Below are 12,823 nucleotides of genomic sequence, written 5' to 3'. Positions count from 1 at the left end.
GCAAAGAAAACTCTATTGGTAAACTTGACGCATAACATGTATGTATATAGTATACATATAGTAGACATATAGTACATATATATATATATATATATATATATATATATATATATATATATATACATATATATGTATGTAAACATTTTTTAGAATACAATATCATATTTATCAAGTGCATCATATTCTATCTTTCATTCTAAATCACATTAAATTGAGGTCTTATCATCCTGGCACTCCTTATATCAATATAGCAAATTATGCTTTGCTGCTTAAAAAAAAATGTATTATAAATAATGAAGCACATTCACTATAAAATATTTCATGATAATCACGATAACACCTTACACAGGATTGGGCTGTGCACTGCATGAGATTTTTTTCTAAGTTTATAATTACCTATATTTTTCGTTATCCTGAGGCTCCTCCAGCTGCTCAGGAAAGAAGAACTTGATTCTACTGCCTGATAGGAGTTTTTTGGTTACGTACAGGAAATGATTGACTGGATGTCCTATCTATCGGTTGTATCGACGCTTAGTTTCGTGGTATTTTTTGCTGTGGGGCCTGGATCTATTCCTTGGATGATTACAGCAGAGTTGTTTTCGCAAGGCCCTAGACCTGCTGCTATGTCCATTGCAGTTCTTGTCAATTGGATGGCTAATTTTTTGGTTGGCATTGGTTTTCCAAGCATGAAGGTAATCTGTATATTAATACAAGATTAAATATTTTTTAGTCACATACACGCACGTTCTTCTTGTTTTTATAATATATTTACTTATATTCATTCATAATGTGTTACAGTCTAGCCTTGAAAACTACACGTTCCTACCGTTCAGTGCATTCCTAGCCATCTTCTGGATCTTCACTTACAAGAAGGTTCCTGAGACCAAAAATAAAACCTTTGAAGAGATTCTAGCTTTATTCAGACATGGTAACGACAGGTACGCTCAAGGGCAAGTTCATGAAATTTATAGTAGTAAATCATTAGATAAATAATGTTTTTATGTTTCGCGTCATTTTGATATTTCGTACATTCAGGCAAACATATACACATTTACATATAGGCTCTATATATTTACTTATCAGCATATTATTTGACGCAAGATATTTTTATTTCCAATTAGTTTCAACAAATATAAAAATTAAAATTAACGAATTTTCCACGAACATTGAATTTTCTAGAAATATTTAATTATAAGAAAGTTACATCCAAGATACATATGTGCAGTATCATATATCTCGATACTATTTAAAAACCGTCCATATATCCGTCCATAAATACATTTATAAATAATTCTAGAACATTCAATGTATGTGATACAAACTTCGAAACAAAGTTTGAATATTGGAAATGATTACTTTATTATTGCAATGAAAAATAATACCACACAAAAAAACTTGCATGAAGGGAGAGAGAAAGAGAGAGAGAGAGAGAGAGAGAGGGAGAGAGAGAGAGAGAGAGAGAGAGAGAGAGAGAGAGAGAGAGAGAGAGAGAGAGAGAGAGAGGAAGAAAGAGGAAGAAAGAAGCATTTTTTATTTTACACGTATACCAGTTCAACTGTGATAAAGAAATCTGATTTGTAAGAAATATTTATTATTGTGTGGGAATATTTTTTTGTTTATAATTCTATTTGTATATATTTATAATTAAAATTAATTAAAATAACATAAATTTGTAATTCTCAAACAAATTCTTTATTTCGTTAATTTTTTAAGTATGTTAATTTCTTTTTCATTGTTATCTAATTGTTTTGCACCATTAAAATATTATATTAAAACTGCATGAAATCTTTGTTATTTGTCAAAATATGAGATATTAATAGGCTACAATTTGTACAAAATATATGTAGAAATTACAATTGATTCTTTTTATGTTTACACAGCTGTAGGTCATTGGCTTCTAAGTACATCGCTAAAATGTAGTTGCTAAGTTGTGAAGTATATAGAATTTAAAAAATGTATTTACATTCACATATTATAATTTTTCCGTTAAGATGGAGATTATAAATACATTTGCACGACTTTGTATAACACATATACAAAGTTTAGTTTATACAAGAAAATTTGTTTTAATTGTATTTGTTCTTCAAGTTATTATTTTAGTTATATCCAATGGAATATTAGAAAAAAAGAAAGGAAAGAAAATATTAAAAGAAAAATAAGTCAAGAATTGTGTACCCAATATGAATATTATAAATCCGCATGTTGAAAAGCAAGTGTTTTTATTTTATACTGTAATTTAATTTTTTTGCTTATATAAATAACGCAAATATTAATTTTGTAAAATATATATGCTAATTACTTCAATATACGTTTGACTTAAAACTTTTAGGATTCTTCATTCTTATTTTTCTAAGCTCTAAACAAACGGCATATTTATTTGTTAGTATGTTGTATATAGATATTTGAATAAATTGTTACTTGATAATTCTTGTAATTATTGTTTGATTAAAATATGTATTTCATAATAATAATTGTACATGTTACCCATTGTAACATTTTTTTCTATGTTATTTGGAGCAGGAGCAGCTTGCGAGACAGCAGACTTTACGGGTGAGTTTTAATGTAAATTATTCATTAATGTGTGGTGACATATTATATCATACAGGTTTATCTGAGCGATTTAATTGCATGAATATATAAAATATCAAAGACACCACCACTACCACTTATAAAATAAGAGATTATTTCTTATAATATTTTAGGACGAATACTACTATACAATACAATCCAAAATTATTGCACACTTTATATAAAATGTCGTAATAAATTAAATATTTTAGATAATAGAGTGCTTAAGAAATAATCTTAGTTTTGCCGAATTAGTATTAAATTTTGACGTAATCAGAGCCTGGCATGTTGAATTACCTCTATTTACTATCAATGGATGCAAAATTCCATTTTCATGCAACATCAGTCAGGCTGAGAAAAAGGAAAATATAGTTGCATGACAACTTATTATAATGAACTGTAATTTTTTATTCCTCTTTGTGAAGATACATTTCACAGTTTCTACTAAGTTCTTCAGGGCTATTATGTCATTCTTATTGATAAATAGATTATTATGGAGAGATCTATCAAAGTATACAGCGTTATCTATACATAACAGCCCCGATTACTTAAAGTTCTGAAGCCTTGTATTTTCAGCATGCTCTATTTTTAGCCTATAATACCCAATAAATGTTCAATGACAGATAAGTCTTGAAATAATTCCATGTCAATAGCTGGCACGAGTTTATGACGCTGTACTGTACGATTGCATGTTAGTGCTTTCATTACTGTTTGGCGTATAAACAATTATATATGATATATGATATATATATATATATATATATATATATATATATATAATAGACATTTTATTTGATAGACAAGTGCAATAAAAGCTGCTTTGCATAATTTTTATATATATTCTCTTTTCTGTTAAAATTAGAGCCAAATTATATAATTGTTTTATGCCCATTACGTTTGTTTCATCAGTGCAGCTCTTAATAAACTCGCAATCTAAGCTTCATTTTTTCTTTTTTATTTTTTAATTCAAATTTTATCAAAGCTAGGTTTTGCCGAAACATTCAAAGAATCATTATTACATGCTTCTTCGCGAATGAATTATAATCAATGGCCGGCCCTTTATTTATAATTTAATATAACTTCTACATTATATATATATATACAAACTTATTCTTCATAATGATATTACAATCGTTAATAAATCCCGTTAAGACTACTACAAAAGCATTTACTATCATACATTTCATGTGAAATTATCAGAAAAACAAACAAACACTTTTGCATATGCCGTTGTTCATATTAATTATTATTGAATATATCCTTTAATTAAAGTTTTCATAAAATATTCACATCGATAACAATGAAAAAAAAAAAATATATATATATATATATGTGTGTATATATATACATATGTATATATATGTGTACTAAATTTGTTGTTTGATTTCTGTATGATATATAGAATCGCACAAATATTTATATGAATTAAATGAAAATAATATAGAAAATACTTTAAAAAGATAATTATATACGACAAATCATTATTAAAATTTCTATTCACATACTACTGTACACAAGCAACAAATACATTTTATTATTGTACAAGAAAGATTGTTAACAACTGAATCACGTTTCTCATGACAATGCTCAACAGTTAAATTATTCATTTTACACCGCGAAGGATATAGTCGATATTCGTGAATAATAATTTGTGTTATAATATGAAATTTCTTCTAGTATCGCATTTTTAAATAACATTTATCTACTTAGAATAGGTATTTCCTTGATTCTAATAGGATATATTAATTATGAGGAAGTTAGACGATTACATGAATAAGTTCACATATTTAAGTAGGATGAAAATTCTTGTAGTATCATATAAACATCCGTCTTTAGCATACAAGCTTATAACACGTGCGATACAAACTAGGATTTTTCTCAAAACAGAAAGTAAGTGATTTCAGGCTCGATGGCCATGTAACATTATTGTATTGCAGGGAAGAGGAGCTCGCCACTAACTCTAGCAAGGAGACCGTCCTATCTGACGCCACCACTGCCAACCATACCCACGCAACTGATAAACCATAAACTTATTATGAAAATGATTTTATCGGCAATTGACTACCATTCATCCGAAAATTGTTATAGATTCTCATACAGAGTCGGAAATATTACCAAGCTATTGTTGTCAAACATGTTATAAAGTATAGCGTGATCTAATAATGGGGAAAAATTGTATAAGTCAATATACACTATAACTAAATTTTTGGACGCTCATTACTGCTATACATAATACTATACAATGAATATTTCGGCATCACCAGTAAAAAGTACCATATACTTGGTATTCTTTAAATAAACATTTTTCTTTATTTTCTTATCAATTTCATTTTTTGATTTATATACATTATTTAGTTCTATTTATTATAATATGATTTACTTTTGCTAATTTAAAGTATTGAGTATACCTTAATTACGTTTTATAAGAATAATAATTAATATTGAAGGTTTATGGTCATTTATTAAGTTATATAAATTCAAATTTTTTGCCTTCTAATGTATCATGTCAAAAAAACATTTCAGAAATTATTATTAATAATATTAATACATCCATAATACTAACAACTATTTATTTGTCTAAGATATATAAACATATAACTAACTTACTAATTCAAATATTTAATAGCTGAGCAATTAAATTAATCTAATAACGAAGAAAATTTTTATTTTTTATTAATACAAATTAATACAAATTCTGAAAATGTTTAAATTGCATTTGTTCGTATTTCAAGTCTACTACACAGGCCAGTGAAACGCTGTCATATTACAAGGCTCGAAACTGTGAAATGCATTATTACTTCATATCAAGTATATATATATAAATTCTAAAGAAGGATGATATAATTTGTAGCCTATACAAAATAATATAATATATAATAATTCCTATCCATTAATTTTCGTTTAAAAACTACTTTACTTTCGTAAAGTAAATCTATGAAAATAATTGTTAGTGATGTGATAATTTATAATTAAAAGATAAAACTATGAAAAGATAATAGATCTTAAATTGTACAAAAACTATCAATAGAAACAGGACTACATATATAAACATATATATGTATATCTATCTATATATATATGTATACATGTATATTAGAGGAAAACTATATTTTTAAAATAGTAAAAATTCAAGATTCGTACTGATAAGTTAAATTTGAGGTATTAGCACTTCTTGATTCTATCCCATCAGTGCATGTTAAATCGATGCCTTCAAAGAAGATCTGGAATATAACTAAAAGTGGAAAAGAATCAATAGAAATGTGTGAAGACGTGGAAACTTGGACAAGTCGCGTGATGTTTTACAGGAGCATGCTAAACTGTGTGAATGCATTAGAGGGACACATACCGCCAGCAGAGAGTGCAGCCCTGATGGTGGCAGAAGAGAAGCCACATCCAGATTCATGTAAGGCTTAAAAACCTTGACAAACATAAATCACCCTGCAAACATAATCATTGCAATCATTTTCTTTCTATTAACGAGACAAACAATTCTTTAAACTGTGATTTCAATAATATAGAAATAAATTGAATAAATTACTGTTATGTAATAGTGTAATAAAATACAACACTTCAAAAGCTTTTTAAATACATATTAATGTCTTTCTTTATATCATATTAAAATAAAACTTATTATTAATTTCGAAAAGCTAATTAAAATCTTTGTGTAGTTTTAATAATCTAAACTACATAGTAATACATAGGAATTGTTTGGTACTCGTGTACATTGTTCGTAATCTATTTATCATTCTGCATGTCTTGTACCATCTATGTATCTTTGTACATTCTTTTATTTGCAGTTATATTGCTAACCATTCATTTTCAATTTATTTGCCAACATTATTTTTCTGCTTTCAGTATGATACAAAAGTACAGAAGAGAAAAATGCTGATTATATGAAAAATAAAATATTATTACCGCTTCGCTACTACAAGATGTACTATTAATTCTGGCAGAGAGCAGAAGTTTCATATTCAACACACCTTTCACATTGGCAATAGCCCTTTAGCAAGAAACAATAAACAATATCATGTACATTATTAAGTGATTGCTGATATTGTCATATATATATATATGTATATACATATTATAAAGGATTAGAAATGTAGACTTTTATCTCTAAATGTTTTCGACTATTAATTAAATAACTTTCTCCCTGTAAAGGGGGAGTATATATATATATGTATATATATATATATATATATATATATATATATATATATATATATACATATATGATAAATGTCAAAAAAATAAATTATTAACTAAATGAATTTACAGAAAAATATGTTTTTTACAGTAATGTTACAGTTACATTTCAATTATCAAAATATTAATTATAACTTATTCTTCTTACAAATTACATTTTAGAGTACTCAATTGACATTCTTTGTTTGAAAATTAAAATTCTCTAATTTTGTTATCATTTTATAAAGCTTGTACTTCTGATAACGTAATAATGTATGTACAATAACAATAGAAAAATTTCTACTAACTGTGAAATAGCTACTGCTTTGTAAAGATTAGTACAATGCATTTAAAAATTCTCTTTCGTATAAATGTTTTAAACTAACTTCTGCACGACTCTATATAACTGAATGTCTCAATAGAATTATGTTTCATGATAAAAATCTGAGGTTATTGAGATAAACAAAATTAAAATCATAATTGAATATAGATTTCTTCATTGAACGATAGGAGATTAATTCTTTCAGATTGCATATCTGTTGGAATAATTACAACACTTTTTTTTTTAACAATAACCTCAGATCATAATTATTGTAAATTGTTATAACAATAACCTCAGATCATATCATATTTACAAGAGTAATTATTAATTCAATATTTTAAATTCTATGCTTATGTGTTACATTCGCAAATATTCGTAGCCACATGATCATAGAATTGTTAATATTGAATTATGTATATGTGTGCGTGTGCGTGCGTGTCTCTTTAATGTCATTTGTATGTAGTAAGGCAGTTTTTTACTATTGTCTAACTACACTTGAAAATTAGGCAATATTACTTATTTTTATAAAATGAAATTCAATGGTCACTAGTATTTGCTTTATCTTCACTCTAGTAGCAAATTATGCGCTACTAACACTGGCCTTTGTAGTAGTTTAAGCGGGAATAACTCACTATGGACATCATTGAGATAAATTTTCATATTTAGAGTCCACAGAACTGAAGGCAAAGAAGGGGATAGTACGTATTTGGATGTGGATAAGGTCTATATATATATCCAAGTACACAACATTTACTAATAAATTATACCTCCAAATCATAACGTTGATTACAGTTGGAGCATGAACGACGTATCGAGCATGTACGCATGGATATAATTTATATTGTTTGGAACTACAAAGAAAAACTTGTGTGACAACGATCCCCCTGGTATTTTAGTCATATTTTACACGACATATAAATTTAGATCATTACATAAAACAAATTACATATTGTAATAACGTCTTATTTTTACAGTAGGTAAAGAAAAATTCTGCGAAAAGTAACGGCATCCGTAAATGCTATCTCTATCAATATCACTTCTTCTAACTTTACTAATGATAATATTCATCTGGAGAAACAAAAGCTTACTACGATTCTAATGGAATAATCATTTATAAAACATCAATACAAAGCTGTAATATCTGTTTTCTCTTTTCTAATTTTACTTAAATGTGCTTCAATTGCATGATGTCATAAAAGTAGAACTAATTTAACAAGAATATAGTTTACTTTGCTTGTGGATTGTATGGTATATGTGTAAAGGAAAATCTTTTGATATAACAAGAAACATTACAAGTAAACATGTAAACTAATCAAACTATTTTGATGGATAATAATATAGTTCATCATATGGGTATATACAAGAATTTGGTTGGTTAATGGCTGATATCCATATATATATATATATATATATATATTATAGTATTATCCATATATATATATATATATATATATATATATATATATATATGGATAATACTTATATACATATATTATATATATATATAAAGTATTAAATTTATTAAGGAAATCTATTAAGTAACTCTAGTAAAAAAAGGTGCAGAGGACAAAGAATACATACTTGGCTTTATCGTTGTATCAATTCCTAGACGCTTGCAATCGATAATATTAGTGAATTGGGAGATCCTAATAAAAATCCAAAATTGAAGTAGTTAAGCTCGCAAGGTACCTGAAAAAGAAATTGACATCTGATTAATATGATTCTGCAGTTGTGTTTGCAGCTGGATCCGAGCGATCTTCCGTCGCTCCCGCTCAACCGGAGAGGCCACCGCCCCCGCTTCCCCCGCCACGCTTTCCGAACAGCGGTGTCTGACAATGGGAAATAACTCCTCTTAATATTGGTAATCTGATGATCATGAACACTCCTATTCCACTACCATTGCTACTCACCACGAACAGTCTCAACCTGGAAAGTCAGCTCTACGAGATTATCACGGAAAGTAGCAAAGCTTGTGCGGTCTTTCTGAGGAACAGCTTACGTCGCGCTGCAAATGCAACGAACTTCGGATGGAGCTACGTCGAAAACTTGGAGCGCGCCAGGACCTACGAAGAATCCTAGAGAGATAGATAGATAGATAGATAGATAGATAAAGAGAGAGAGAGAGAGAGAGAGAGAGAGAGAGAGAGAGAGAGAGGGAGAGAGAGAGAGAGAGAGAGAGAGAGAGAGAAATAATTATACCGACGATGGATAAACGCGAATAAATTTAGAGAACTCTCGATGAAAAGATACCCACGGATGAACGAATGTCAAAGAAAAAAAAAGAAACAGAGAGAGAGAGAGAGAGAGAGAGAGAGAGCGAGTTTAGTTTCGTTAAAAAGAGCTGCGAAAAAAGTGATTTGTGCCTAAGACGTGACATATTCGAGAGGAGGAGGAGGAGGAGGAGGAGGAGAAAGAGAGGATATTCGAAAACCCGCAATAGAGTAATGCGTTATAGTGCAAGGTATCGAAAGACAATTTAAATTTCGAAAAAAGCGCGGGAGAAATTCCCTCTCCCTATCTCCCCCTACCCCCTCACTTTTCTTTTTTCCATATTTCTCATATGTATCGTCCCTCTCCTCGATCGTTCACCGTTTCAAATAAATGCATAATACCTCATCTAATTCACTTTTGTATCGTTGATTTCGAAGTAATTTTTGACAAATGTAAAGCTTTTTCCATCATCATTTTCATCGCTTTCGAGAAAGAAGAAATATCGTTCGTATGATTTATAATCGTTCCTGATATATTCACGAAAGATATTGATTCTTTTCTAGCGATCGCAAAACAGCGATCGATCGTGCAACGAAAAAACTTTTACGAGCTAAAGTACGATTATATTCCTTCTTATCGAAACAAAATTTGCAAAATTAGACGCGCGCTACATTTCTACGATCCTTTTGAAAATTAGTTTCATTCGCATATTAGAGATGGCGTGATCGCCGTTAAAAACGCGGGTCGCGTTAATTGATTAACGTTAACGCGACGAAATATTTTATAATTAGAACGTGACCATTTTTGCCCCAAAAATATTTCAATGTTAAAAATATAATGAAATGTACTTCTTTTTTTTAATTAAAGAACATCGGAAATTATATATAAAAACTTTGTATTTGAGAAAATAATACGAAAATCCATAAGTTAGAAGCATAAAAGTGGCGCGCGTCGTGCGCAAGATTAATAAAAAGAAAAAAAAAAAAAAAAAAAAAGAAAAAAAGAAAAAAGAAAAAAAATGGTACCCGCTTATAGACAATTTATTTTGAACATTTCTTAGAAGCTGATGCCTCTTCAAAGAAATATAAAAAGATCGAAACGCGATAGCGAGCAAGGCATGCTTTTTCTTATTTAAACTCAATCATCGAACTTTCTAACCTAATCGAAACTTATGACCGTTCGATTTTTCGTGTAAAAATAAAAAAAAGAAAAAAGAAAAAAAAGAGTAAAAGAAGAAAAAGTTAAAAGGAAAGAAAATCTTTCTGCATTTACGTGTACATAATATGTATATACTTGTATACTTTGACTATACCTATCATATTATATATTAAATTAGAGAAGTAAATGTATAATAATATCGTCTTTCGCAACGATACACGCCCGTTTTCTCCGTTAAATTATCATATACAAGCTTTGTCAAAAGGAGAAACAATTAACAACAGTAATATATTTAAACGGTACTGCACAGAATTGACACAGTTTTTATTTGAAATGCCTCGATTAAAATTGTTTATCATTATCGTTAAAGATTTGATTGACGATCATTATTTTACAAAAGAAGGGATTCGCATGTAATAATCATAAAGAAGAAGATATTCCAACAGTTTAATATCCGTATACTATTAGACTTTTCCTTGTAAGAAAGAGAGAGGGAAAACATTTACGAATTTACTCTTCTTTTGTTCTTTAAAAAATGCTCTTGAATGCTTAATCATATGCATACGTACATATATATGTACATAGGTCGGAAAAAGGAATAAGACAGATTCTTTTGAACTACTTGAACTTTACGAAATCTTTATGAAACAAATCTTTCCTATAGTAATCGAAGTAAGAGAATGAACGTATTCGTATGTTGAACGAACTCTTTGAAATGTAACGGCATAAATGCAATATGGTGTTTTAGAATAGACACTCAAGAAAAACTCAATGAACACAATGAAACTTCGGACAGTGCACTGCAAGATGTAATGTAAAAAAGATAATGATAAAGATAAAGAGAACGAAAAAAAAGAAAATAAAGAAAATACTTTTAATCCTAAGCTGTCCACGACATAAAGAAATCAATAAGAAAGGCAATAAAAAATCAAGTGAACCGAAGATAAACGCTAAAGTAGATTTCCTTGCATTTACGCGCGATGGTGTTATCAAATTCAACATTATTGATATTATCAAATTTAACAATATTTAGGCTAGGTGCATATACACGTATAAAGGTTATTAGTAACTAAGTAGTTAGTAGTGTTACGTATCAAATTAATAAAATAAATGATCGAAGAACAAATTTAAAGAGTCGTAAGGGAAAAAAACGTGTGTCAGACGGACGAAATTGTACGTCTTTTTACTTACATCTAATGGCTGTACAATAATTACGGACCGAGTATTGCTAGCATATCCATTTTTTAAATCATTACAAGCTTATAAACAAATAATATATATATACATATGTGTATGTATGTATGTATGTAGTGTGTATACACGCACGCACACGCACACGCGCACACACACGCGCACACACACGCGCACACACATATATATATATATATATATATATATATATAACACATACATAAGAACACACAGGACAAACACACGATGATGACGACCCTGTAAAGGACATATATATTATAGTTGCAATTGCTTTGACTCAAACTAGATATGCGTCTTCGATCGTAAAGTCGATACTTTTTTTTTTTAAAGAGTTTGGTTTTCATCTTTTGAATCATTGAAAATAATTAACATCGATAACTTTTATGACGCGTAAATACATCATTCAAAGATACATTAACAAAGTTAATTAGAGGATTCCTCTTACATGTCTTAAGGAAGATTTGTCGAAGAAAATGATTAAAAAAAGGATATACTTTGGAAGTATATTTAAAGTAAATTAAAAGTATATTTTTGTTCAAGACAAAACGTACATTTGGATCTCTTTTTGAATCTTTCCACTTACTGAGAAAAGGCATGCCGCGTTATGTGTTCATCGCGAAATATCGTTGAGTGTTCATTGTCGTAATATATTTCACTTTGATTTAAGATCGCACTGAAATTATAAGAAATATAAAATTAAAAATTGCACGTATACAAATGGTAACAGTCTACACAAATACGGTCTACACACATGCGCGCACACATTGAGACGAAGAAGAAAAAGAAATATTGCTTTAAATCTACGTAAACGTGTAACGCACTTAATCTTTCGCATAATCGAAAAGTTTGATGATCGATAAGCGATACACATTTATACGTGGTAACGATTAAATTCGTTCATATTCGTTTTTAGCGAATGAATTAATTATATTGCGCACTTCTAACGTATTCGATAACACGATAGACGAGGTAGAACGATCGCATAAATAGTTTCGAGTCAATGATGCGTATTGTGCTCATTGAATATTGCAACGTACATAGAGCCTTACAATGAAAAACTTGCAAGAGTCCAGCAAAGTGAGCGATCACAATAAAGATTTGTAAAATAGATCACTGCCACTTTAACGACTTGCACTCTTAACAGAGTGCCAATATTCCAAATGTGAA

At 29.1% G+C, this 12,823-nt stretch overlaps 1 protein-coding gene and 2 long non-coding RNA genes across 19 annotated transcripts in view; 1 reads left to right on the top strand and 2 right to left on the bottom strand.

Moving 5' to 3' along the window:
* LOC118449934 (uncharacterized) overlaps positions 1-535 on the bottom strand; it is an 8,195-nt gene extending 7,660 nt beyond the window's left edge. The window contains exon 1 of the long non-coding RNA XR_004840528.2: positions 397-535. This is a non-coding gene — a long non-coding RNA (uncharacterized LOC118449934). The remainder of the gene's footprint in view (positions 1-396) is intronic.
* Positions 1-9,040, top strand: part of Glut1 (Glucose transporter 1) — a 26,524-nt gene extending 17,484 nt beyond the window's left edge. For 5 of the 14 annotated variants that reach the window (XM_085661551.1, XM_085661549.1, XM_085661550.1 and 2 more), the window contains exons 11-15: positions 468-692; positions 799-938; positions 2,518-2,550; positions 5,874-5,971; positions 8,805-9,040. In XM_085661551.1, coding sequence (XP_085517677.1) covers positions 468-692; positions 799-938; positions 2,518-2,550; positions 5,874-5,971; positions 8,805-8,908 — 600 coding nt within the window. In that variant the 3' untranslated portion in view covers positions 8,909-9,040. Of the gene's footprint in view, positions 1-467; positions 693-798; positions 939-1,880; positions 2,125-2,517; positions 2,551-4,505; positions 4,712-5,873; positions 5,972-6,423; positions 6,546-7,741; positions 7,759-8,804 lie in introns of those variants that run through there. The other 9 variants (XM_035885054.2, XM_085661554.1, XM_085661558.1 and 6 more) reach the window with 9 other exon arrangements.
* LOC118449931 (uncharacterized) lies at positions 2,363-12,823 on the bottom strand. Of its 4 annotated transcripts, XR_004840522.2 has the most exons (7): positions 12,408-12,806; positions 12,240-12,329; positions 8,986-9,150; positions 8,657-8,904; positions 5,915-6,006; positions 5,710-5,800; positions 2,363-2,919 (listed from the first exon to the last, which is right to left on the bottom strand). It is a non-coding gene; the product is annotated as an uncharacterized LOC118449931 (long non-coding RNA). The 4 variants fall into 4 exon arrangements; XR_014983014.1 differs by lacking the exon at positions 2,363-2,919 and having other exon boundaries at positions 5,126-5,800; positions 12,706-12,814; XR_014983013.1 differs by lacking the exon at positions 2,363-2,919 and having other exon boundaries at positions 5,126-5,800; positions 12,408-12,805.

The sequence above is a fragment of the Vespa mandarinia genome, chromosome 15 (genome assembly GCF_050613455.1).
Source record: "Vespa mandarinia isolate Hongniang chromosome 15, ASM5061345v1, whole genome shotgun sequence".
NCBI lineage: Eukaryota > Metazoa > Arthropoda > Insecta > Hymenoptera > Vespidae > Vespa > Vespa mandarinia.
Note: the sequence above shows the minus strand (reverse complement) of the source record. Positions and strands in the feature narration are given on the sequence as shown.